The following is a 26,213-nucleotide window of genomic DNA, read 5'->3' as shown; positions in this document are numbered from 1 at the left end:
CTTCTCACCAAGCTGCTTGGCGATGGTCTTGTAGCCCATTCCAGCCTTGTGTAGGTCTACAATCTTGTCCCTGACATCCTTGGAGAGCTCTTTGGTCTTGGCCATGGTGGAGAGTTTGGAATCTGAGTGATTGCTTCTGTGGACAGGTGTCTTTTATACAGGTAACAAGCTGAGATTAGGAGCACTCCCTTTAAGAGTGTGCTCCTAATCTCAGCTCGTTACCTGTATAAAAGACACCTGGGAGCCATAAATCTTTCTGATTGACAGGGGGTCAAATACTTACTTATTTCCCTCATTAAAATGCAAATCATTTTATATCATTTTTTACATGCGTTTTTCTGGATTTTGTTGTTATTCTGTCTCTCCCTGTTCAAATAAACCTACCATTAAAATTATAGACTGATCATTTCTTTGTCAGTGGGCAAACGTACAAAAATCAGCAGGGGATCAAATACTTTTTTCCCCCACTGTACGTGTCGTGGCCTCAGATCCTGTGGTTTGATGAGACTATCACAATTTTATCTTTTAGCCCCCAAAAGGTTTCTGTCTGCTGAGAATAGTCTCTCCTGAGAGACGAGCTGTAGAGAGTGTGAGACAGAGTAGTCATACAGTATCTGTCAGAGATTTGATGGACTGTCCTGAGGATCAGCCTCAGTCTGGCTCTCTGCACATTGGTATTCTGCTGAGGTTGATGGGGAGCAGGTCTGGCAGTGCCTCTGGCGTGCGCTCTGATGGGGGGGATTTTACCACCTCTCCTCAGAGGAAACAGACAGTCAGTCTCTTACACTCCTCACGTAACCTTGTAAAACCATCCGGAAGTCTCGCAAGCTTACATTCTTTTTCGCTACAGCGCATCGGTAATCAGCATGGTAATTACGAGGCTCCTTCTCATGCACTGCGTGTGTGTGTGTGTGTGTGTGTGTGTGTGTGTCCGTCCGTCCGTCCGTCCGTCCCTGGGAGTTGTGAGCTAACATGAGCGCTGTATTGCATTGTGCTGTCATAGAATAGAAGGAATGCTATTCTTTCTCCTCTGCAGGGCCAGCATTGTGCAGAAGAGGATCATTTACTTTCAGGATGAAGGTTCCCTCACTGTCAGACTGTGTGAGAAAGGTACAGCATATCTGTCCTATACGAATATTACTTCTCACGGAACAGCCCAATGCTTTTATATGATCTGTTACTGTAGTAGATTATAATGGAGATATTGTATGTAGTCATATTCAAAAATGATATTCGGTCAAGCAAGATCACCATTCTTATCTTCACTTTGTGTGGGTGTGTGCGTGGGGGGGTTGAGGGGTCATGCGTACGTGTGTGTGTGGGTGGGGGTGTGTGTGTGTGTGTGTGTGTGTGTGTGTGTGGGTGGGTGGGTGTGTTTCAGAGGCTGTGTTTGGGGAGACCACAGAGAAGCCCCCTCCGGAATGCTGTGCCTGTGGGACGGCCAAGTACAGAGTCACCTTCTATGGGAACTGGTCGGAGAAGATTCACCCTAAAGACTACCCCAGTAAGTCCTTCACTGCAGTCATACATGTACACCCACGCACACTGCACATTGCTGTACAACTTCCTACCTGTTGCTCAACTGTCCATTTGCTCTGGAGTGTGAAAGGATTTGCACCATTTATAGTCATTAAGCAAGATATTGTGGGTTTGGAAGAAACACAAAAAGGTTACATTTTACCCTAGACATATTTAGACTATCTGTTGACTTTAGTAACATACTGCACGAAAGAACAGCACACTGTAGTTTAGAGCAGTGGTTCCCAACCTTTTTTGAACTGTGGCACACCTTGATGGGATATTAAATTCTGTGGCACACCTAAAATGTCCCTTCTAATTTATTTAGTGGTAATGACCTCATCTGATCCATACTGCAAATCATCTATTGTCTGTGTGGTTTTTATAAAGGTTTGTTTTCATAGTTTCTTACTCATGATGGTTCATTTGTGCGTACCCTTTTAAGAGCTTCCTGTCAATTTGAGCCAGAAAGAAAAACATGTAGCTCTGATAAAATAGGTCTTTAGTTTTGAACGGTTTGGGCTAAAGATGCCTTTTGCATTGTAAAGGTGCAACCACAGACGCAAAGCCATGCTCTGTTTCGTTATATGGCAGAGGCTGTAGTATAGCTAGTATAGCTAAACCCAGAGTATAGCTAAACCCTGAGTATAGCTAAGCCCAAGTGACTAATCAGACTTGCCTGTTCTAATTGTTTTCACAGACAAAGTAAAATCATACAAATGAGTTTGCTCGTGTTGGGCACCCCTCAAAATGATACGAACATAACAGCAGCCTGAGTGCACTGGACTTGAAACAACGATACAGATGTAATCATGTGCCATTTCATGTTTTATCAGACCGGCACTGCATTCCACAGGTCATGTTTATAACGGTTAAAAAAAAACAAGATTAGGAAAGGTTTTCCTAGACTCCTGAGAGTTCCTCACGGCAAACCACTTTGGAACCACTGGTTTCGAGGATTTCTCTCAAATTATTTGTGTGTTGTTGGGATTTAAACAAATACTTTTCAGTAAGCCTAAGTCAGTAAAACAGTATGATATTGTATCATAACAGTTATCCAGTCTCCTCTTTTGGAGCTGATGATCCGAACCACACACATATTCCCTGCAGTCAGTGTTATGTAGTCACAGCTTACAAAGGGAATCGCCATAAATAATTTGAGATGGGAAGAGACTCTTTTGGCAGGAAACAAGAAAAAAGTGTTGGAACATTAAAGCACATCACATGGATTCTCTATAGGCCTGATGGGCTTAAAGAGATGAACTGTATAGTTTACCTTTCCCTCCAGATTTATATCTAATCTTTCACGGAGGGAAGCGTATCATGGGAAAACGTAATTACATTCAAGGGTAAGTAAAAAAAATGATATGTACAAATTGGTTGGTGTGTGTGTGTGTGTGTGGGGTCTGACTGGGTCTATTCCAGCCTCAACTCTTTCAGTAATGATGAGGGCTCCACCAGTGGAAGTGCGGGCCTGTCACAGTATATCTAACAGTGGCCTTCCAGCCACATGCATGGCTAATGAACACTGTCTCCACCACTCTGCTGTTAGCTTCACACGCCCAGCAGACACAGTTAAAGCCAGGGGCGATCTGTCAGCCTCTACACCTACACATGTAGGATCGTAATTTTGCTACAGCAGGAAAGTAGTCCTGCAGCAACAGAAAATGAGTTCTAATTCATCCACATTTTTGTAGGGGGTTGATACATTTTTCATAAGGGAAAATCAAGTCTTAAATTTCAAAGTGGAAATTGCAAACTTCATTAGCCTTTTTAAACCTCAAATGCACTATGAGTTTAACATTTCCTGCAAGTTCTCCTGCGACATGGTGATCAAATTAAGATCCTACATCTGTACACAGACACACGCAGACGACTTTGTTTCTTTGTCACCACCCTATACAGGACGTGCCAATCATTGGTCAGCCCTCATCGGGGCGTCCCACTCCAGGAGCTATGTCCTGTGGGAGTACGGTGGCTTGGCCAGCGAAGGGGTGAAACAGGTGGCAGAGCTGGGGTCTCCAGTTAAGATGGAGGAGGAGATAAGACAGAAGGTAGGTCCTAAAAAACATCATGGGTTCCGAACTGTTCATGTTTGCTGATCCGCAATATCTGATCTTCAGACAAAAAGTGGCTTGGATCTGACTTTCTGATGTCTTAATGTGTCTGTCTCCGCTTCTGAAACAGCATGTCAAAGGTTGATCAGTTAATGGAAGGCCCTCTCTGGCATATTAATGAAACACACAAGTCTGAATATTGGCTGATCTGCACCGCTCTGCTATTTAGTGCTAATTCCCTGCTCTCGGGTGACATGGCAACAATAGTGTTGAGGCCAGGGACAGATGAGATGCAGAGGGGCATTGTGGGATGGCTGTGGAGGAGCGGTGGCATGGCTAATGGAGGGAGAGGTGAGTAAGGATGGCCGCCTCACAGAGAATCTTAAAGGTCACACAGGAAAGGCTCGTAACCCATGTGATCCTTTCTTTACCACAATGCTGTGAGGGCTGACTAATAATGGGAATGTTGACAAGTGTCAGATGGAGGATAGTGTTCTGTTTGACTTCCTGTCACAAGCAAATATGATTGGTTGTCACGGATTCTGGATGTGGGCCACAATCACCAATATCCGCTTTCAACTTTTCTGTTTATAATTCAATTACTCAATTGTTGTTGTTGTAAAATAAATTACTGTGATATCAATCAAAGTAGAATTAAACCCATAGGAATGTGCTCAATATACATTTGAAACACCTATTACTGATTGAAATTGGTAATAAAATAGGGATAGAATTACACAGGAAACATATTAGTTAATGGTCCATATAAAATACACATTCTTTCAGAATTCAAAGAGCAGTCTTTAGGTCGTGTTATGACTTTGTTTGTGGATGTGGCAGTGACAAGTGTTCTCAAATCCATAGAATTAGGAATTCAAATACTTGAATGGACATGAACCTTCTTATGACAGTGTAAAAGGTCAGCCATTTTGGTAAGGGAGTTGGTAAGCCAGTAGTCAGCCAGTGCTGTCATAAGATATTGTGTAAAACAATGAATTTGAAGATTATTTGCACAGTGGGCTCTAGTTTAACAAACCTAACGCAATGGTAAATCTAAGCGCTGGCTGTAGGTCTATTGGTCCGGGGGTGTGTGAGAAATATTTTTTAGAATTTCACAGCCAGAATTATGAGCACAATAGCTGGCGGTGGCTCAAAAGGGCTGGGTTTTGATGTATAAACAAGTTGTAAGTGTGACGAGGGCTTGGCCACTGGCCAATCAACGCATTCCATGGCTTATTTGAAAAAGCAAAAAAAACATTTAACCTTTATTTAACTAGGCAAGTCAGTTAAGAACAAATTCTTATTTACAATGACAGCCAAACCCTAACCCAGATGACACTGGGCCAATTGTGTGCCGTCCTATGGGACTCCCAATCACGGCCGGTTGTGATACAGCCTGGAATTGAACCAGGGTCTGTAGTGACGCCTCTAGCACTGAGATGCAGTGCCTTGGACCGCTAAGCCAATCGGCATTATTACTGCATGCTTTTGTCTCAAGTTCTTTAGGTTATTTGTTTTATTATATTTAACCTTTATTTATCCAGGTTAGTCTCATTGAGATCAAATACATTTTTCAAGAGAGACCTGGTCCAACCAAGACAGCAGCAGGGGGGAACAATATTTCAGACAAATATCAGACATAACAATTTACAGACATAGACACACCATCAACAGAATTTTGACGTAGACGCACATAAATTACAATTACAGAACATACAAGCGTTCTAGATAAAAATCTCTCATATATATATATATATATATATACCCCCGCATGAAGTCCTAATGACAATCACATTCCTCAGTAACATGTGTCAACCAACCTTTTTAACACTTCTGATCTGTTCTGACTTTAACAACCGTTTAAAGTAAGTAGGAGTGAGACCTTAACTGCTATTTATTTCCTGACCTTATCGAAAAAGAACAGAAATAAAGAGGCAGTTTTCCCAAAATGGCCTTAAAGGTCATGGTATGCCAATGTTTAAGCCTACCTAGAGTCAGTGAAAACCAGCCAACAGCACTATAGAGATCACAGTGATGTCAGACGCTTTCAGTTAATACCTGGTCTGCAGCTAATAGTAGTAGGCGGAGGTTTAGATAATTGCTTTCATGACTCTATGCACCTCTGAGACAAAGGTTAGAAAGAGAACCTGGAGCAGGAGTGCTCGGGAGTGCACAGGGTGCTCATTTTGACCTTTTAACCCTATTAAATCATTTGCCTGCATCAAGAAAATGCTGATTTAAAAGAGTTCAGAATAGAGGTTTTCTCAGTTACCACCTGTGAGTCTACCAGCAGTTGTTTAGGAAGCTGTGCATCTTTTTTGCACTCCAAACCTTTCACTACTTGCCAACCTTTGTAAGGATTATTCAGATTCTCAACACTAGATTTGAGGTAGTCTGCTTTCAGTTTTCGGGTCCTAGCTACACCCTGATTCATTCTGAATGCGTTTAAAAGCCATCCGACCATCAGCTGAATAAGTCCCTCTTATTGACGGTCTTTGCGTTATCGTCAAGTACTGGCAACAGTAAAAAATTTTAATGACATGTTTGCTCACTAGTCTATGTTTGGAGTGTTGGCAGTCAACATTGTTGTAAATTGCTTCAAGGAGCCTAGCCTATATGTCTTTACGCATCACACGTCTCCTAAAATGGAAAACACTTAGCTCTTGTGAATGTTATATTATGTTTGAGGCATGTTCTCAAAAAGCAAAATATAGCCTAGGCCTGCCATTGATACTATATTATAGAACTGAATCATTTAAATACGTTTGGAGGAGCGCAGCTTTGGTAACCGGACGAGATGCGCTCTTTGGAGATGTCATGAATACTTGAGCAAGCGATATATAGTATGCCGGTAGGTAGGTGTATGGATGTTTTAGGATGCGCGGTATATTTCAATTCAAGGCACTCTGAAGAATTGACCATTTTAAACACCTTTTATGGATAGGCTACTTTGCAAGGTCAGGATAAAAAAATACATGACGCATTGCTGTTAAACTAGCCTTAGTAGCCGAGGCCTAGGGCAAGGGTACCCTATGGAGGGCTCGATATGAAACGAAAAACAAGCAATCCGTTTTTTTAAAACAACAATATTCATAAATAAGATGGGGTCAGAAGCATGATATCGTAAATTGCTTTATGCGTAACATTCGCACGTCTATACAAAATACTAGGCTCCTGTCAATTGTAGCGTCGCCTACGTGCGAGGCAGATTCTCAAAAAACGGACGAGGTGTGCTTATTGAAAATGGGGATGGATAGCCTACTTGAACAAGCAAAATGCAAGTATGTATAATGTGAATTATGAAAATGAATGAGGGCAAAAACCTCTAAAATATTTCAAGGCACTCTCAGTAGATCATTTCAAACCCCTTTATTCATAGGCTACTTGGCTAATGGCCAGAATAAAATATGCATCTCTGCAATGCTGCTAAACCAGCCCTGATTAAGGGAAGGGTAGGCTATCCTTGGTTTATAATCAAATTAAACAAAATGGGGGGAACCAATCACCGGCACAAAGGGCACATCTCTTTTCCATGAGCATTGTGCGCCATGGCTGGATAGGCTGTGCTTCCACCGTCAAAGTCCATGCCATTATCAACTGCGTTACCATTGAGACCTGCTTTTTGTGGGTCTTAACTTCCCATTAGCACTGCATAAAATTTGAACTTTTGCACTTGTTTTTGACACACCTCAATATTGCCACACCTCCCATCTCAGCACAAGAGAGCTGCCGAACCTAGCCGAAATTGCCGAACCTAGCGTTAGAGCTGGAAAGTGTGCCAGTTTTTACATGGAAAAATTGCAATCTAATGTGCGTTTGACACTTGCTTCTCCTTAGTGCCAGATGTAAATAGAGTCCAGTGTGTTTTTTTTAGCTAGCTAGCCTGCCAGTTTAAGCGGAATGATTACAATATTGTTTTTATTAACTTCCAACATTCCATACAAACAATGCAGGAAATCCACAGCCATACACTGGCTGAAAACAGTTGATGATTGGATTTAGACAAGTTGTAAATGCAACAAGTACAGAAACTGTATAATATTAGAACACACACATCATTCCAAGAAAACAAACATTGAGACAGTTATGGTCTGTTTAAATACACTACCGTTCAAAAGTTTGGGGTCATTTAGAAATGTCCTTGTTTTCCATGAAAACATACATGGAATGAGTTGCAAAATGAATAGGAAATATAGTCAAAATGTTGACAAGGTCATAAATAATGATTTTGAATTGAAATAATAGTTTCCTTCAACCTTTGCTTACTTAAAAGAATACTCAATTTGCAGCAATTACAGCCTTGCAGACCTTTGGAATTCTAGTTGTCAATTTGTTGAGGTAATCTGAAGAGATTTCACCCCATGCTTCCTGAAGCACCTCCCACAAGTTGGATTGGCTTGATGGTCACTTCTTATGTACCATACAATCAAGCTGCTCCCACAACAACTCAAAAGGGTTGAGATCCAGTGACTGTGCTGGCCACTCCATTATAGACAGAATCCCAGCTGACTGCTTTGGGTCATTGTCCTGTTGTAGGAGGAAATTGGCTTCAATTAAGCTCTGTCCACAGGGTATGGCATGGCGTTGCAAAATGGAGTGATAGCCTTCCTTCTTCAAGATCCCTTTTACCCTGTACAAATCTCCCACTTTACCACCACCAAAGCACCCCCAGACCATCACATTGCCTCAACCATGCTTGACAGATGGCGTCACGCACTCCTCCAGCATCTTTTCATGTTTTCTGCATCTCACGAATGTTCTTCTTTCTGATCCGAACACCTGAAACTTAGATTCGTCTGTCCATAACACTTTTTTCCCAATCTTCCTTTGTCCAGTGTCTGTGTTATATTGCCCATCTTAATATTTTATTTTTATTGGCCAATCTGAGATATGGCATTTCTTTGCAACTCTGCCTAGAAGGCCAGCATCCCGGAGTCGCCTCTTCACTGTTGACGTTGAGACTGGTGTCTTGCGGGTACTATTTAATGAAGCTGCCAGTTGAGGACTTGTGAGGTGTCTGTTTCTCAAACTAGACACTAATGTGCTTGTCCAGTTGCTCAGTTCTGCACCGGGGCCTCCCACTCCTCTTTCTATTCTGGTTAGAGACAGTTTGCGCTGTTCTGTGAAGGGAGTAGTACACAGCATTGTAAGAGATCTTCAGTTTCTTGGAAATGTCTCGCATGGAATAGCCTTGCTTTCTCCGCACAAGGATAGACTGATGAGTTTCAGAAGAAAGTCATTTGTTTCTGGCCATTTTGAGCCTGTAATCAAACCCACAAATGCTGATGCTCCAGATACAGATCAATTAGCCTTTTAAAATGATAAACTTGGATTAGCTAACACAACGTGCCATTGGAACACATGAGTCATGGTTGCTGATAATGGGCCTCTGTACGCCTACTGTACGCCTGCAAGTGCCTTGCAAAAGTATTCATCCCCCTTGGCGTTTTTCCTATTTTGTTGCATTACAAACTATAATTTAAATTGATTTTTATTTGGATTTCATGTAATGGACATACACACACAAAATAGTCCAAATTGGTGAAGTGAAATTAAAAAAATTACTTGTTTCAAAAAAAGTAATGCGTGCATATGTATTCACCTTCTTTGCTATGAAGCCCCTAAATCAGATCTGGTGCAACCAATTACCTTCAGAAGTCACATAATTAGTTAAATAAACTGCAATATAAGTGTCACATGATCTGTCACATGATCTCAGTATATATACACCTGTTCTGAAAGGCCCCAGAGTCTGCAATACCACTAAGCAAGGGGCAGAATGAAGACCAAGGAGCTCTCCAAACAGGTCAGGAACAAAGTTGTGGAGAAGTACGGATCAGGGTTGGGTTATAAAAACAAATATCAGAAACTTTGAACATCCAACGGAGCACCATTAAATCCATTATAAAAAAATGGAAAGAATATGGCACCACAACAAACCTGCCAAGAGAGGGCCACCCACCAAAACTCACGGACCAGGCAAGGAGGGCATTAATCAGAGAGGCAACAAAGAGACCAAAGATAACCCTGAAGGAGCTGCAAAGCTCCACAGCGGAGATTGGAGTATCTGTCCGTAGGACCACTTTAAGCTGTACGCTCCATAGAGCTGGGCTTTACGGACGATTGGCCAGCAAAAAGCCATTGCTTAAAGAAAAAATAAGCACATTTGGTGTTTGCCAAAAGGCATGTGGGAGACTCCCCAAACATATGAAAGAAGGTACTTTTGGCCATCAAGGAAAACGCTATGTCTGGCGCAAACCCAACACATCTCATTACCCCGAGAACACCATCCCCTTTGCTTTGCTGCAGGAGGGACTGGTACACTTCACAAAATAGATGGCATCATGATGGAGGAAAATTTGGTGGATATTTTGAAGCAACATCTCAAGACATCAGTCAGGAAGTTAAAGCTTGGTCGCAAATAGGTCTTCCAAATGGACAATGACCCAAGAATACTTCCAAAGTTGTGGCAAAATGGCTTAAGGACAACAAAGTCAAGGTATTGGAGTGGCCATCACAAAGCCCTGACCTCAATCCTATAGAACATTTGTGGGCAGAACTGAAAAATGTGTGCGAGCAAGGAGGCCTACAAACCTGACTCAGTTACACCAGCTCTGTCAGGAGGATAGGGCCAAAATTTACCCAACTTATTGTGAGAAGCTTGTGGAAGGCTACCCGAAACGTTTGACCCAAGTTAAACACTTTAATGGCAATGCTACCAAATACTAATTGAGTGTATGTAAACTTCTGACCCACTGGGAATGTGATGAAAGAAATAAAAGCTGAAATGAATCATTCTCTCTACTATTATTCTGACATTTCACATTCTTAAAATAAAGTGGTGATCCTAACTGACCCGAGACAGGGAAATTTTACTAGAATTAAATGTCAGGAATTGTGAAAAACTGAGTTTAAATGTATTTGGCTAAGGTGTATGTAAACATCCGACTTCAACTGTATGTGTTCCCTTGTCTTGACAGTCCCAAATCTATTTGCTCCCAATTAGATAAGAGACTCTTTAACTTTATATGGAAAAGGAACCCTCACAAAGTAAAAAGAATAAACCATATGACCAAAAGTATGTGGACACAAGCATTACAGTGAGGGGAAAAAAGTATTTGATCCCCTGCTGATTTTGTACATTTGCCCACTGACAAAGAAATGATCAGTCTATAATTTTAATGGTATGTTTATTTGAACAGTGAGAGACAGAATAACAATAAAAAAATCCAGAAAAACTCATGTCAAAAATGTTATACATTTATTTGCATTTTAATGAGGGAAATAAGTATTTGATCCCCTCTCAATCAGAAAGATTTCTGGCTCCCAGGTGTCTTTTATACAGGTAACGAGCTGAGATTAGGAGCACACTCCTAAAGGGAGTGCTCCTAATCTCAGCTTGTTACCTGTATAAAAGACACCTGTCCACAGAAGCAATCAATCAATCAGATTCCAAACTCTCCATCATTGCCAAGACCAAAGAGCTCTCCAAGGATGTCAGGGACAAGATTGTAGACCTACACAAGGCTGGAATGGGCTACAAGACCATCGCCAAGCAGCTTGGTGAGAAGGTGACAACAGTTGGTGCAATAATTCGCAAATGTAAGAAACACAAAAGAACTGTCAATCTCCCTCGGCCTGGGGCTCCATGCAAGATCTCACCTCGTGGAGTTGCAATGATCATGAGAAGGGTGAGAAATCAGCTCAGAACTACGCGGGAAGATCTTGTCAATGATCTCAAGGCAGCTGGGACCATAGTCACCAAGAAAACAATTGGTAACACACTACGCCATGAAGGACTGAAATCCTGCAGCACCTGCAAGGTCCCCCTGCTCAAGAAAGCACATATACATGCCCGTCTGAAGTTTGCCAATGAACATCTGAATGATTCAGAGGACAACTGGGTGAAAGTGTTGTGGTCAGATGAGACCAAAATGGAGCTCTTTGACATTAACTCAACTCGCCGTGTTTGGAGGAGGAGGAATGCTGCCTATGACCCCAAGAACACCATCCCCACTGTCAAAAATGGAGGTGGAAACATTATGCTTTGGGGGTGTTTTTCTGCTAAGGGGACAGCACAACTTCACCGCATCAAAGGGACGATGGACGGGACCATGTACCGTCAATTCTTGGGTGAGAACCTCCTTCCATCAACCAGGGCATTGAAAATGGGTCGTGGATTGGCATTCCAGCATGACAATGACCCAAAACACATGGCCAAGGCAACAATGGAGTGGCTCAAGAAGAAGCACATTAAGGTCCTGGAGTGGCCTAGCCAGTCTCCAGACCTTAATCCCATAGAACATCTGTGGAGGGAGCTGAAGGTTCGAGTTGCCAAACGTCAGCCTCAACCTTAATGACTTGGAGAAAATCTGCAAAGAGGAGTGTGACAAAATCCCTCCTGAAGTGTGCAAACCTGGTGGCCAACTACAAGAAACGTTTGACCTCTGTGATTGCCAACAAGGGTTTTGCCACCAAGTACTAAGTCATGTTTTGCAGAGGGGTCAAATACTTATTTCCCTCATTAAAATGCAAATCATTTTATAACATTTTTGACATGCGTTTTTCTGTTGTTGTTATTCTGTCTCTCACTGTTGAAATAAACCTACCATTAAAATGATGGACTGATCATTTCTTTATCAGTGTGCAAACGTACAAAATCAGGGGATCAAATACTTTTTTCCCTCACTGTAGTAAGGTCGGGCACTGATGTTGGTCGGTTAGGCCTTGTGATTAGGCCTCACAGTCGGCGTTCCTATTCATCCCAAAGGTTTTCGATGAGTTTGAGGTCAGGGCTCTGTGCAGGACAGTCAAGTTGATACACACCGATCTCGACAAACTATTTCTGTATGGACCTCCCTTTGTGCACTGGAGAGGATCTTCCCCAAACTGTTGCCATGAAGTTGGGAGCACCATTATTCTTCCTCCACCAAATGTTACAGTGGGCACTATGCATTACGGCAGGTAGCATCCACCAAACCCAGTTTCGTCAGTTGGACTGCCAGATGGTGAAGCGTTTCCACTGCTCCCGAGTCCAATGATGGTGAGCTTTACACCACTCCAGACGATGCTTGGCGTTGCGCATGATGATCTTTGGCTTGTGTGCGGCTGCTCGGACATGGAAACCCATTTCATTAAGTTCCCGATGGACAGTTCTTGTGCTGATGTTGTTTTCAGAGGCAGTTTGGAACTTGGTAGTGAGTGTTGCAACCAAGAACAGACGATTTTTATGCGCTACGTGCTTCAGTACTCTGTGGTCCCATTCTGTGAGCTTGTGAGGCCTACCACGGCTGAGCCGTTGTTGCTCCTAGACATTTTCACTTTTTTACATTTTAGTCATTTTCACAATAACAGCACTTACAGTTGACTGGGGCAGCTCTAGCAGTGCCGAAATTTGACGAACTGACTTGCTGGAAAGGTGGTATTGTTTGCCACGTTCAAAGTCAAGAGCTCTTAAGTAAGGCCATTCTACTGCTAATGTTTGTCTGTGTGTGCTCGATTTTTATACACCTGTCAGCAGTGGGTGTGACTGAAATAGCTGAACCCACTAATTTCAAGGAGTGTCCACGTACTTTTGTGTATATATAGTGTGTGTTCTTAATGTGTTGGACTTTACTACTTTTAACCAAGTCGAAAATATATATTGGACAAATCATTACTTTAAAGGACCCAAACCTTTTGGTTTACAATACCAAATCTTATTTTCAGTAAGTTTAGTGGTTTAAGTTTCCTTTTGCAGTGTCCTTATGCAGTTGAAAAATGTGCTTAATTGTTGGTCCCTTCTATGCAAACATATTTTCCCCCTCATAAGTATGTTATATGGAATAATCTTGTCATAAAATATAAAAACAAGCCACTATTTTTAGGACATTGGTTTAGAACGGACATTTTACTTGTGGGTCAGCTTCTCATTTCGGACGGACATCTTTATACATAAAAGGATTTTTTTAGAATGTATGAGCTCACTGTCTCACTAAAGGAATATGAAATAGTGTGTTACCAGATGGTGTTCTAGCCCTTTTGAAACAAATTGTGGTCAATACAGATCCATCACTTCTAAATTCAGCCATAGTAATTGTCTCAATTATTATTTTTTTAATCAATAATTCATTAATTATAGAAACTTTGTTGTAAATTAGTTAAAGGTATGGACTTTATCATACAAATATGTGATCACAAACAAAGTCAGATAAACACTCTTTAAAATAACTAAGGTGTTACCTGTTCAACGAAAGTATTTGTAAATATATTAGAAAGGTCGATGAGAGATGTACATTTTGTCAATCTGGGACAATCTCTTGAGCATTTGTTTTCCTAATGTGTGTATGTGACTGTGTTGTGGCTGGGTTTTCAGCTGGAATATTTTGGCTACAGTAGGGACATCCATCTGCAAGCTTCTGATGTTCTTTTTGTTTTTGATAGTCCAAGATTCTCCACTAACTAAAGTATGTGATGAATTTGATTATAAAATGCATTAAAAAAAACATTCAATATTTTTAATTGTAGATTTAAAACCTCTTACATCTACACGTTCCGCTAGCGGAACGTCTGCTCCAATATCCAATGATGGGCGGGGCGCGAAATTCAAACTCCTCTAAATCCGAAAACTTACACTTTTCAAACATATGACTATGTTACAGCTATTTAAAGACAAGACTCTCCTTTATCTAACCAAACTGTCCGATTTCAAAAAGGCTTTACAGCGAAAGCAAAACATTAGATTATGTCAGCAGAGTACCCAGCCAGGAATAATCACACAGCCATTTTTCAAGCTAGCATATCATGTCACATAAACCCAAACCATATCTAAATGCAGCACTAACCTTTGATGATCTTCATCAGATGACACACCTAGGACATTGTGTTATACAATACATGCATGTCTGTTCAATCAAGTTCATATTTATATCAAAAACCAGCTTTTTACATTAGCATGTGACGTTCAGAACTAGCATTCCCACCGAACACTTCCGGTGATTTTACTAAATTACTCACGATAAACGTTCACAAAAAGCATAACAATTATTTTAAGAATTATAGATACAGAACTCCTCTATGCACTCGATATGTCCGATTTTAAAATAGCTTTTCGGATGAAGCACATTTTGCAATAATGTAAGTACATAGCCCGGCGTTACAGGGCTAGCTATTTAGACACCCACCCAGTGTAGCCTTCACCAAAATCACATTTCCTATAAGAAAAATGTTCTTACCTTGCTTGTTCTTCATCAGAATACACTGCCAGGACTTCTACTTCAATAACAAATGTAGGTTTGGTCCCAAATAATCCATCGTTATATCCAAACAGCGACGTTTTGTTCGTGCGTTCTAGACACTATCCCAACGCTAAATCTCGGCCACGAGCATGACGCAAAATATGACAAAAAATTTCGAAATATTCCATTACCGTACTTCGAAGCATGTCAACCGCTGTTTAAAACCAATATTTATGCAATTTATCTCGTAGAGAAGCGATAATATTCCGACCGGGAATCTGCCTGTCTGTAAACTGAGGAAAAAACCAAAAGCCGGGGGCGGGGCGTGTCACGCGCCTAAGGCTTAGTCCATTGACTGACCACTCAGCATTTGCTCTCGTGTGCTTCAGCCAGGGCTTTGAATGACATCATTCCTGTTTTTCCCGGGCTGTGAGACTCCATTGTTGACGTGAGAAGTGTCACGTAAGAGCAGAGATCCTTTGTAAACGATAGAGAGATTCAAGAAGGGCAAGAAATGTTCAGACAGGGTACTTCCTGAACAGAAGCATCTCAGGTTTTTGCCTGCCATAGGAGTTCTGTTATACTCACAGACACCATTCAAACAGTTTCAGAAACTTTGGAGTGTTTTCTCTCCAAAGCTAATAATTATATGCATATTCCAGTTTCTGGGCAGGACTAATAATCAGATTAAATCGGGTACGTTTTTTATCCAGCCGTGAAATTACTGCCCCCTAGATGTAGGAGGTTAATTAAACAATTACTTTGCCACATTGAATACTATGATCTGTAAGAAAAAGACGGTAATGAAACCAATTGATACTCTTAAGCTTTTCAAATTTCTTTGAATGTAAAAACCCTGTGTTTTTGTGTTTGTTTGTTTGTTTGTTTGTATGTTTTGTGTTACAAAAATCTATACTCTACATCCTTAAAATGTGTAACACATTTTATTGCGTATCCTTCACAATGAATGGAATTTTTTTTTTTAAACTATGGCTGACATTTTTAAAACATTCTAGAACTTTGAGTGTTTGCCATAGCCACTCTAGAAATTCCATAGGATCTCTATGCTCATTCCTTCTGTCATCCATCCACTGCTGTGCCCTGGCCTGTTAAGTCTACATCATTCATCATACCTGTCATCTGTTTGCTTTGGAATGGCATCTCCTTGATCATATATCAATGTGGCCATCAGAGTTCTTGTTTTTTTTTATATGATTCTATGTAGGCCATTCATATAATGGCTTACATACTGTAAACATTTCTCTCTAAAGATGAAGCCATAAGAGGAAGATATTTAGAGTGAAATCATAGATATGACAGCAGGGTTAGATAATCAGTGTTTTGGCATCTGTGAGTGTCTCTCTGACAACATGGCTGTGTCTGGGAGAGTGTGTTTGAGGTTTCTGCTATCTGGTCTATGGAGTGTTTTTCTTAGAGATCGTCAGTCTGTTCCATCTGTGTATTGTTTTATTTGCTGAGTACGTAACAATGTGATCTTTATTTAGATTACTGTGATTTCTCAGTCATTGCTAATCCAAAAGAGAGAATAAAGTTGCTGCACACACACAGATCCAGAGATAAACTCATGCTTCATTTGTCAAAGCTTACACAATAAATTCTAAATGTCCTGATGTTTGTGACAGTGACGAATGTTTTCATGCTGTATAGGGTTAAATGCAACTACATACAGTGGCAAGAAACAGCATGTGAACCCTTTGTTAATACCTGGATTTCTGCATAAATTGGTCATAAAATTTGATCTGATCTTCATTTTGGTCACAACAATGGACAAACACAGTCTGCTTAAACTAATAGCACAGAAACAATGATACGTTTTCATGTCTTTATTGAACACACCGTGTAAACATTCACAGTGCAGGGTAGAAAAAGTATGTGAACCCTTGGATGAAAAAACTGGTTGGACTTCCTTTGGCAGCAATAACCTCAACCAAACATTTTCTGTAGTTGCGGATCAGACCTGCACAACGGTCAGGAGAAATTTTAGACCATTCCTCTTTATAAAACTGTTTAAGTTCAGCAATATTCTTGGGATGTCTGGTGTGAACTGCTCTATTGAGGTCATGCCATAGCATCTCAATCGAGTTGAGGTCAGGACTGACTGGGCCACTCCAGAAGGCGTATTTTCTTCTGTTGAAGCCATTGTTGTTGATTTACTTCTGTGTTTTGGGTTGTTGTCCTGTTGCGTCACTGAACTTCTGTTGCGCTTCAATTGGCGGACCGATAGCATAACATTCTCCTGCAAAATGTCTTGATAAACTTCGGAATTCATTTTTTCCATCTGATACCAAGCTGGCCATGCCCTGAGGCTGCACAGCAACCCCAAACTATGATGTTCCCTCCACCATACTTTACAGTTGGGATGAGGTTTTGATGTTGGTGTGCTGTGCCTTTTTTTTCTCTCCACACATAGTGTTGTGTGTTCCTTCCAAACAACTCAACTGTAGTTTCATCTGTCCACAGAATATTTTTCCAGTAGCGCTGTTGAACATCCAGGTGCACTTTTGCAAACTTCAGACATGCAGCAATGTTTTTTTTTGGACAGCAGTGGCTTTTTCCGTGTAGAATGCCCTTTCTTTCTCACACGATAAGGGTAGATTATAACATTCCGTGCTCATCATTTGACAATGCCCCGGGAAGTGACATTGTCCAGTTATGGGGTGATTACATTTTCTAATTCTGCTACTGACCTTGGGGAAATGCTACTGAAGGAGCTCAGCATTCATTTCTTGCCAGGGAAGGGACATAGTTTCTTCTTAACACCGACACGTAACAGTAGCATCAAGATAAGGCAGGGCAAAACATGGATTAATCTGAATATACTTCAAATAGACACCATAGGACAAGAGCTGGAAGTGATGCTCAGAATGTAAATCTCCATGTTCTGAACACTTTATTACAATGTTTTGTTGGATATTCTTGTAAATAATGAATGAAGATTAAAGCTAGAATCTGCAGTTAAAAAAATAACAAAGTTGACACCCTGCCTCTGTTTTGGTAAAATGATGATGGATGGGTTTGGAGAAATATATCCACACTCAAATTTATAGACAGAGCTATTGATGCAAGGACTGACCATCCATGAAATCAAAATGACAGTTTTAACCCCTGGTCGGGCTCGGACGGACATCCAGTGAAAAATCCTATCGCCATTAGCATAACAAAATGTAATAATATTTTTTTTTCAAATATAGGACTGTTATATCGTTTTATAGATACACCTCTCCTGAATCGAACCACGTTGTCCGATTTCAAAAAGGCTTTACAGCAAAAGCAAAACATTAGATTATGTTAGAGTATATCGTAAAAGTAGCCACATAGCCATTTTCCGACCAACCACATGCATCACAAATAACCAAAAAACAGCTAAATGCAGCACTAACCTTTGACAATCTTCATCAGATGACACTCCTAGGACATCATGTTACACAATACATGCATTCTTTTGTTCGATAAAGTTCATATTTATATATAAAAACAGCACTTTACATCGGCGCGTAACGTTGACTAACTATTTTCCCTCATTATATATTTACATTATAGTCATTTAGCAGACGCTCTTATCCAGAGCGACTTACAGTAGTGAATGCATACATTTTTTTTCTTTTTTTTCTCTGTGCTGGCCCCCCGTGGGAATCGTACCCACAACCCTGGCGTTGCAAACACCATGCTCTACCAACTGAGCTACAGGGAAGGCCCCTCAAATGTGTCCGGTGAAACAGCGCTACAATTTAGTAAATTGCTATTCGAAAACATTTTTAAAATGTAATATTGTCATTCTAAGATTTATAGATTAGCATCTCTTGAAAGCACCTGCAATGCCAGATTTAAAAATAACTTTACTGGGTAATCACACTTTGCGATAAAAGGGGATGCGATACTCAGAATAATAGGCTACCGTTACAGGTCAGCGCCATCTTGGAACAATCGCATATCAAATCTACTCTTGTATACTATTGTCAATAATCCCTTACCTTTGATTATCTTCATCAGAAAGCACTTCCAGGAATCCCAGGTCCACGTTCGAAAAAGTTAATCCTTTATGTCCCAATAGCTTGTTCTTGTTAGCACGTTCTGAAGGCCGCACCAAAAGTTCCGTCGGCCGAGGGACTCCTCTTTCAATAAAAAGCATTTTTGTTTTATTTAGGTTAGTTCAAACATGTCAAACGTTGTATAACATAAATCTTTAGGGCCTTTTTTAACCAGAGCTCCAATAAGATTCAAGGGGGACGATTGCATTGTCTTTCTAAACGTTTTGAAAGGGGAGGGTAGCCAGGGGCGCCGGCGTCATAATGGTGATGGCCCTCCTCATGTGACCACTTTCCACAGCGTCTCATTCAGTCAGTTTTCACAGTAGGAGACTCGAACCACTTTGTAAAGACTGGGGACATCTAGTGGAAGCAATAGGAAGTGCTCAATGAACCATTGCTTACGGTGTGATTTATAGGCAAAGTGATGAAGTTGAGTCTGCAATTCAGAATTCCACATCCTGTTACGATCGGTCTCGGGGTTTTGACTGCCATATGAGTTCTGTTATACTCACAGACACCATTCAAACAGTTTTAGAAACTTTAGGGTGTTTTCTATCCACAAGTACTAATTATATGCATATCCTAGCTTCTGAGTTTGAGTAGGAGGCCGTTTAAAATGGGCACGATTTTTTTTCTAAAATCGCTGTAGCGCCCCCTATCCTAGGCGACCGTCAAGAGGTTAACCGTATTTTGAGGCTATAGACCTTTTTTAATTGTCAAAACAATAATACGTTCTATATGCATGTGCAACCAAGAGGTACCCCAGTAAACATCAGGTGCTGCAGTGTGCCATAATTGCTAGCTAGCTAGCCATCTAGCTAGTTAGCTGTCTAGCTAGCACAAAATTACAAGTTCGTATTTCTTGATCCAACCAAAAAACAGATCACACAATTTATATACACACATTGACTTGATGCTACCAGATCCACTAAACAAAACATTTATCAGATGCCATGACCTCTGCAGACCCTTACATAAGTGTGCTGATGGGCCTATTTCCCGTTTATTATTAGTTTGCTCTAGTGGTGTTAGCTAAATACATTTGGCTAGCACAGCAAATAACCAAAGAGCTAGTGTAATGTGAAGGTAGAGAATTTTCAGCTTACTTTGTTAGCCAGCTAGATAGAGAGAAATTAATCTTGTGACAGCCAACAATATAATTCAACTAATGTATGCATGTCAAAAGTGAGCTAGCAGCAAAATAAATTAGACAGAGATCAAACTGCTGAGTTGGCCCGCATACGATCCCAGCTTCATCCCTGCAACTCAGGACAGCAGATTTAAACAATGGATGCAGAAAGGCATCACATCATTCAGTACAATTATAAGGAATGGGGACCTAGATAACTTCCAGGACCTAAGTAAAAAAACATGGCTTGGATAAACACGATTTTTACAGATACCAACAAGTTCGACATTATTTCTTAAGGGAGATAAAAGTGACTGACCCTCGAGCACCTCCAAAATTAATCCAAGTATTCACTAACGCATACAACTTGGGGAGTAACAAATAAACTATCTCAAATCTCTACTTGGGTATTCAATCCTCAAAGAAACATTCTACAAACTATATTAAAAAGAAATGGGAGGAGGAACTTAACATTGAAATAACTGATGAAACATGTTTGAACATATTAGAGACACAACAAAGCGCCACCAACTCAAGGTCATGGAGAGAATTTTGTACGTTTCTTCATAACACCTAAACTGAAATCAAAACAGACTGGCTCCCTACATCCTTGTTGGAGAGAATGCGGCCTATCGAGGGTGGATCACTCTCATATCTTTTGGACTTGCCCTGCAATCGAAACCTACTGGGGAGAAATAAGATCTAACATTGGAAAAATAATGGGAGTTGACATAGAACATTTCTTTGTACTTGGGTGAAATACCTGATAACTTACACAATAGAGAAAAGTACCTCTTGAAGGTCCTACTGGCAGCCAGTAAAAAGGCTATCACTAGGAAATGGCTACTAAAAGACCCTCCCACAGTGACACAATGGATTGACATTATAAAAGAAATACAGCACATGACCTTTGCTTTAAGAACACAAGAGGAGAGAGGTCAGGAATACTGGGAAAAATCGGTTTCGTACTTGGAAAAGTTCTAATTCAAAGATGTCAGTGTAACTAATATGATGAAGGTATGACGTGCACTATAACTGCCAGATCTTTTTTGTTGTTCTTTTATTTGACTTTATTTGTAATTTCTTTGTGTTCCTACAATAAAAACAAAGTATAAAAAAAGTGAGCTAGCAGCAGTAATTACCCCACTATCAACCCCTCTCTCGCCCTCACAAATCTGTCTCTACTAGCTTTAATTTTCTTTCTTCAAAACACAACTATATTTTACCCAGCTGTATTGCCTACTTAGTTTCAATTAAGAAACATAATAATGAACCGCTAGCTCGTGCTAGGCATGTAATATTGACCTCCGGTTATGAGACCTAGCTAGTGGTTTGTTTACATGTAGTAAAGCTAGACTATAACACAAATGCTAGTGCTCACACCTTGTGGTGATGATGTTGAACTGCATATAATTACACCAGGATGATACATAAAATGAAGCAAACGAATTGCAACTTTATGTCAAGCAACATTTTATTTTAAAATGAAATCAAATGATCCTTAATATATTCCTTTCTGCACAACCTCATTATAGTGATATTTGCTAATAGTGTCCCTCTCCTGAACATGACATCCTTAAAGGGGCATTCAGGCAGTTGTTACATACAATTTTGGAGTCATTAATTAATGATATGCACCCATTGATTCTTGAAGAATGGAAAGGTCAAATGCTTTATTATCTAAATGTTAAAAGTGTGTGGGTGACGGAGGGAAACAAAATGGTGCAGTTTGAGGCTATGTGGCGGAGAGTGATGCGGGCGCTGGAGATGTAAGCAGGTAGGTCTGGGTAGGACTGATGTTGTGGATATTTGTGTGGGTCTGTATGTTGTCGCTTGTATATGTATGTATGTTTTGTATTGTGCAAAAAATATATGATTCGTGAAGAATATAACCTCAAGCTGAACCTCGGCAAGACGGAGCTGCTCTTCCTCCCGGGGAAGGACTGCCCGTTCCATGATCTCGCCATCACGGTTGACAACTCCCTTGTGTCCTCCTCCCAGAGTGCTAAGAACCTTGGCGTGATCCTGGACAACACCCTGTCGTTCTCCACTAACATCAAGGCAGTGACCCGATCCTGTAGGTTCATGCTCTACAACATTCGCAGAGTACGACCCTGCCTCACACAGGAAGCGGCGCAGGTCCTAATCCAGGCACTTGTCATCTCCCGTCTGGATTACTGCAACTCGCTGTTGGCTGGGCTCCCTGCCTGTGCCATTAAACCCCTACAACTCATCCAGAACGCCGCAGCCCGTCTGGTGTCCAACCTTCCCAAGTTCTCTCACGTCACCCCGCTCCTCCGCTCTCTCCACTGGCTTCCAGTTGAAGCTCGCATCCGCTACAAGACCATGGTGCTTGCCTACGGAGCTGTGAGGGGAACGGCACCTCCGTACCTTCAGGCTCATATCAGGCCCTACACCCAAACAAGGGCACTGCGTTCATCCACCTCTGGCCTGCTCGCCTCCCTACCTCTGAGGAAGCACAGTTCCCGCTCAGCCCAGTCAAAACTGTTCGCTGCTCTGGCACCCCAATGGTGGAACAAGCTCCCTCACGATGCCAGGACAGCGGAGTCAATTACCACCTTCCGGAGACACCTGAAACCCCACCTCTTTAAGGAATACCTGGGATAGGATAATGTAATCCTTCTAACCCCCCCCCCTTAAAAGATTTAGATGCACTATTGTAAAGTGGTTGTTCTACTGGATATTATAGGTGAATGCACCAATTTGTAAGTCGCTCTGGATAAGAGCGTCTGCTAAATGACTTAAATGTAAAAAAAAATGTAAATGAAAGACTTCTCAGCCGTCTGATTTCCTACTCACTTCTCCCTAAACTATTATAAGGGGCCATGGTCTTAGAAATGCCTCATGAGCTTAGTTAAACTGTCATACCCCATCAGAACCCAAAGTATAAGCTTGTTTTACTCCAATGTTTGCAAACAAAGTACATGTAAACAAATATTATATAGCCTAAAAACCTGTTTAAGTTTATAATTTTGATATCATGGGTGGTCAGTCATAGCATCCATGTGTCTAATGAATTTGAGAGTGGTTACATTTATCCAGCCCCATCTGTCAGCTTTTTACCGAAACCGGAGCGGGAAGTATGCTTTGTTATTGTTTCAACTGCTGATGGCTGCTTTAAGGCCAGGGCCGGCGCCAGATCGAATCAGTTGGACGGGCATTTGATTTCCATAGGCGGACACATTTCTTTTTTCACGGTACCACGTGTGCACATGCACACTTTTTTTTTTTAGAACACCATAACCACTGGGCCTCGGGTGACTGCAGCATTCTAACAGAATAATTAATACATTTTATATATGCTATCACATGTAGAAAATAGGCAGAATCTACCACACATCCAAAGCTGATTTGTGAAGGTGCTGGAGGCAAAACTGGAGAAACACTTCTATCACAAAAATGATAATTTGGCTGTGTTTATGAAGGTCTTAGGTAACATTTGACTGGTACTGTATATATATTCTAAAGCTCAGACACACCTACTAATTCCAGGGTTTTTCTTTATTTTTACTATTTTCTACATTGTAGAATAATAGTGAAGACATCAACACTATGAAATAACACATATGGAATCATGTAGTAACCAAAAAAGTATTAAACAAATTCTTCAAAGTAGCCACCCTTTGCCTTGATGAGAACTTTGCACACTCTTGGCATTCTCTCAACCAGCTTCATGAGATAGTCACCGGGAATGCATTTAAATTAACAGGTGTGTCTTGTTAGAAGTTAATTTGTGAAATGTCTTTCCTTAATGCGTTTGAACCAATCAGTTGTGTTGTGACAAGGTAGGGGTGATATACAGAGAGAAGGCCAGATTTGGTAAAAGACCAAGTCCATATTATGGCAAGAACAGCTCAAATAAGTAAAGAGAAATGACAGTTTGACTGAGCTTCATGTCTTAAATTAATGACAATCTGGAGAATTTCAAGAACTTTGTGAAAGTTTCTTCAAGTGCAGTTGCAAAAACCATGAAGCACTATGATGAAACTGGCTCTCATGAGGACCGCCAGAGGAAAGGAAGACCCAGAGTTACCTCTGCTGCAGAGGATAAGTTCATTAGAGTTACCAGCCTCAGACTGCAGCCCAAATAAATGCTCATCTCAACATCAATTGCTCAGAGGAGACTGTGTGAATCAGGCCTTCATGGTCAGATTCCTGCAAAGAAACCACTACTAAAGGACACCAATAATAAGAAGAGACTTGCTTGGGCCAAGAAACACGAGCAATGGACATTAGACCGGTGGAAATCTGTCCTTTGGTCTGATGTGTCCAAATTAGAGAATTTTGGTTCCAACCGCCGTGTCTTTGTGAGACGCAGAGTAGGTGAACAGATGATCTCCGCATGTGTGGTTCCCACCGTGAAGCATGGAGGAGGAGGTGTGATGGTACGGGGGTGCTTTGCTGCTAACACTGTCTGTGATTTATTTAGAACTCAAGGCACACTTAACCAGCATGGCTACCACAGCATTCGGCAGCGATACACCATCCCATCTGGTTTGCGCTTAGTGGGACTATACATTTTTTTCTCAACAGGACAATGACCCAAAACACACCTCCAGGCTGTGTAAAGGCCATTTGACCAAAAAGGAGAGTAATGGTGTGCTGCACCAGATGACCTAGCCTCCACAATCACCCAACCTCCACCCAATTGTGTCACACCTTGACCTGTTTCACTTGTCTTTGTGCTTGTCTCCACCCTTCTCCAGGTGTCGCCCATCTGCTCCATGATCCCCTGTGTATTTATACCTGTGTTCTCTATTTGTCTGTTGCCAGTTCGTCTTGTCTTACCAGTGTGCTTTCCCGTCTTCCTGTTTCTCAAGTTCTGTTTCCTAGTTTTTCTTGCTTCTGACCATTCTGCCTGCCCTGACCCCAAGCCTACCTGCCGTCCTGTACCTGCCTGACTCTGACCTGATCACGAACCTCTGCCTGTCCTTGACCTGCCCTTTACCTTCCCCATGTTCATAATAAATGATCTGAGAACTATGCCAAGAGTGTGCAAAGCTGTCATCAAGACAAAGGGTGGCTAATTTGAAGAATCTCAAATATAAAATATATTTTGATTTGTTTAACACTTTTTTGGTTACTACATGATTCCATATGTTATGTCATAGTGTTGATGCCTAAACTATTATTCTACAATGTAGAAAATAGTAATTATAAAGAAAAACCCTTGAAGGAGTAGGTGTGTCCAATTTTGACTGGTACTGTATATCTTTTTTTAAATAACACAATCGTTTTAATTACTTTTACTGTAAAATATGTGAAAACAAAAAACACTTTAAGTTTTCAATCACTTATTCGTGGACTGGCTTTGTTATAACTATTAAACAGAAAGCATTGTGTTGGAACGTGGTAACAGCAAAAGCAATAATAGCTTTATAATGAATATACTGTAAGTGTCGATATGATAGCAGTCAAAAATCGTCAATTATCAGTTGGCGCATGTCTATGTCACATATATAACGAAAGCTGGTGAGTGCGTTGCTGATTTAGTTTTTTCTTGATATGACATTTTGTGCTGATAATCAGCCCGTAGCATTGTCTTGTTCTATCCAAACGCCGCCGTCCCTTCCTTTCTCCTGTCTCACTGTTTCATTTTGTGTTGACACGAGCATCTGGCTTTTTTTGCGCTTAGTCCTTGGAGGTGTAGGTTCATGCTGAGGCTCAGAATTAGAATAATAATTATCAGGGATGTCATCAGGATTCATTTCTTCCCCACCATCGAAGTCGTTTTCATTCAAATCTTGTAGCATTTGTCTTTGTCTTCTTGCCACTGTAAATTACGGACGCTCTCACTGTGTTCTCCAAATAGTGGATTTATAGAGGGTACCTGCCATTTTAAGATTATAATTAGAATAGATCAATACAATAGAATGGCCCACCCTTTTCTTCATTCACAATTGGTGATTAGAACATGATGCAAGGTTGGCTTCCCCTCGCTCATCAACTCACCCATTCTCCCCAATTCTCCACACCATGCTTTACTTCATTTACTTAATCTCTTGTTATACAGTATGTGTGAAATTTAGTTTAGGTTCAGTTTCGGGGTGATTATCAACTGGGCATGGCACCGTCAACTATAGGAAGGAGGAGGGGAGCAGGCCCAACTATAGGAAGGAGGAGGGGAGCAGGCCCAACTATAGGAAGGAGGAGGGGAGCAGGCCCAACTGTTGGGAGAAGGAGGGGCAATGGGGGAAAACATTCAAAAAAGTAAACTTAAACT

The 26,213-nt window shown here is 41.0% G+C and overlaps 1 protein-coding gene across 3 annotated transcripts in view; it reads left to right on the top strand.

Moving 5' to 3' along the window:
• LOC115152269 (spondin-1) overlaps window positions 1–26,213 on the top strand; it is a 142,438-nt gene that overhangs the window by 63,273 nt on the left and 52,952 nt on the right. For all 3 annotated transcript variants that reach the window (XM_029696957.1, XM_029696956.1, XM_029696958.1), the window contains exons 5-7: window positions 1,037–1,110; window positions 1,382–1,504; window positions 3,424–3,572. In XM_029696957.1, the coding sequence (XP_029552817.1) occupies window positions 1,037–1,110; window positions 1,382–1,504; window positions 3,424–3,572 (346 nt within the window). The remainder of the gene's footprint in view (window positions 1–1,036; window positions 1,111–1,381; window positions 1,505–3,423; window positions 3,573–26,213) is intronic.

Source organism: Salmo trutta, chromosome 17, assembly GCF_901001165.1.
Source record: "Salmo trutta chromosome 17, fSalTru1.1, whole genome shotgun sequence".
NCBI classification, from domain to species: Eukaryota; Metazoa; Chordata; class Actinopteri; order Salmoniformes; family Salmonidae; genus Salmo; species Salmo trutta.
This window is presented reverse-complemented; position numbering and strand designations above follow the sequence as displayed.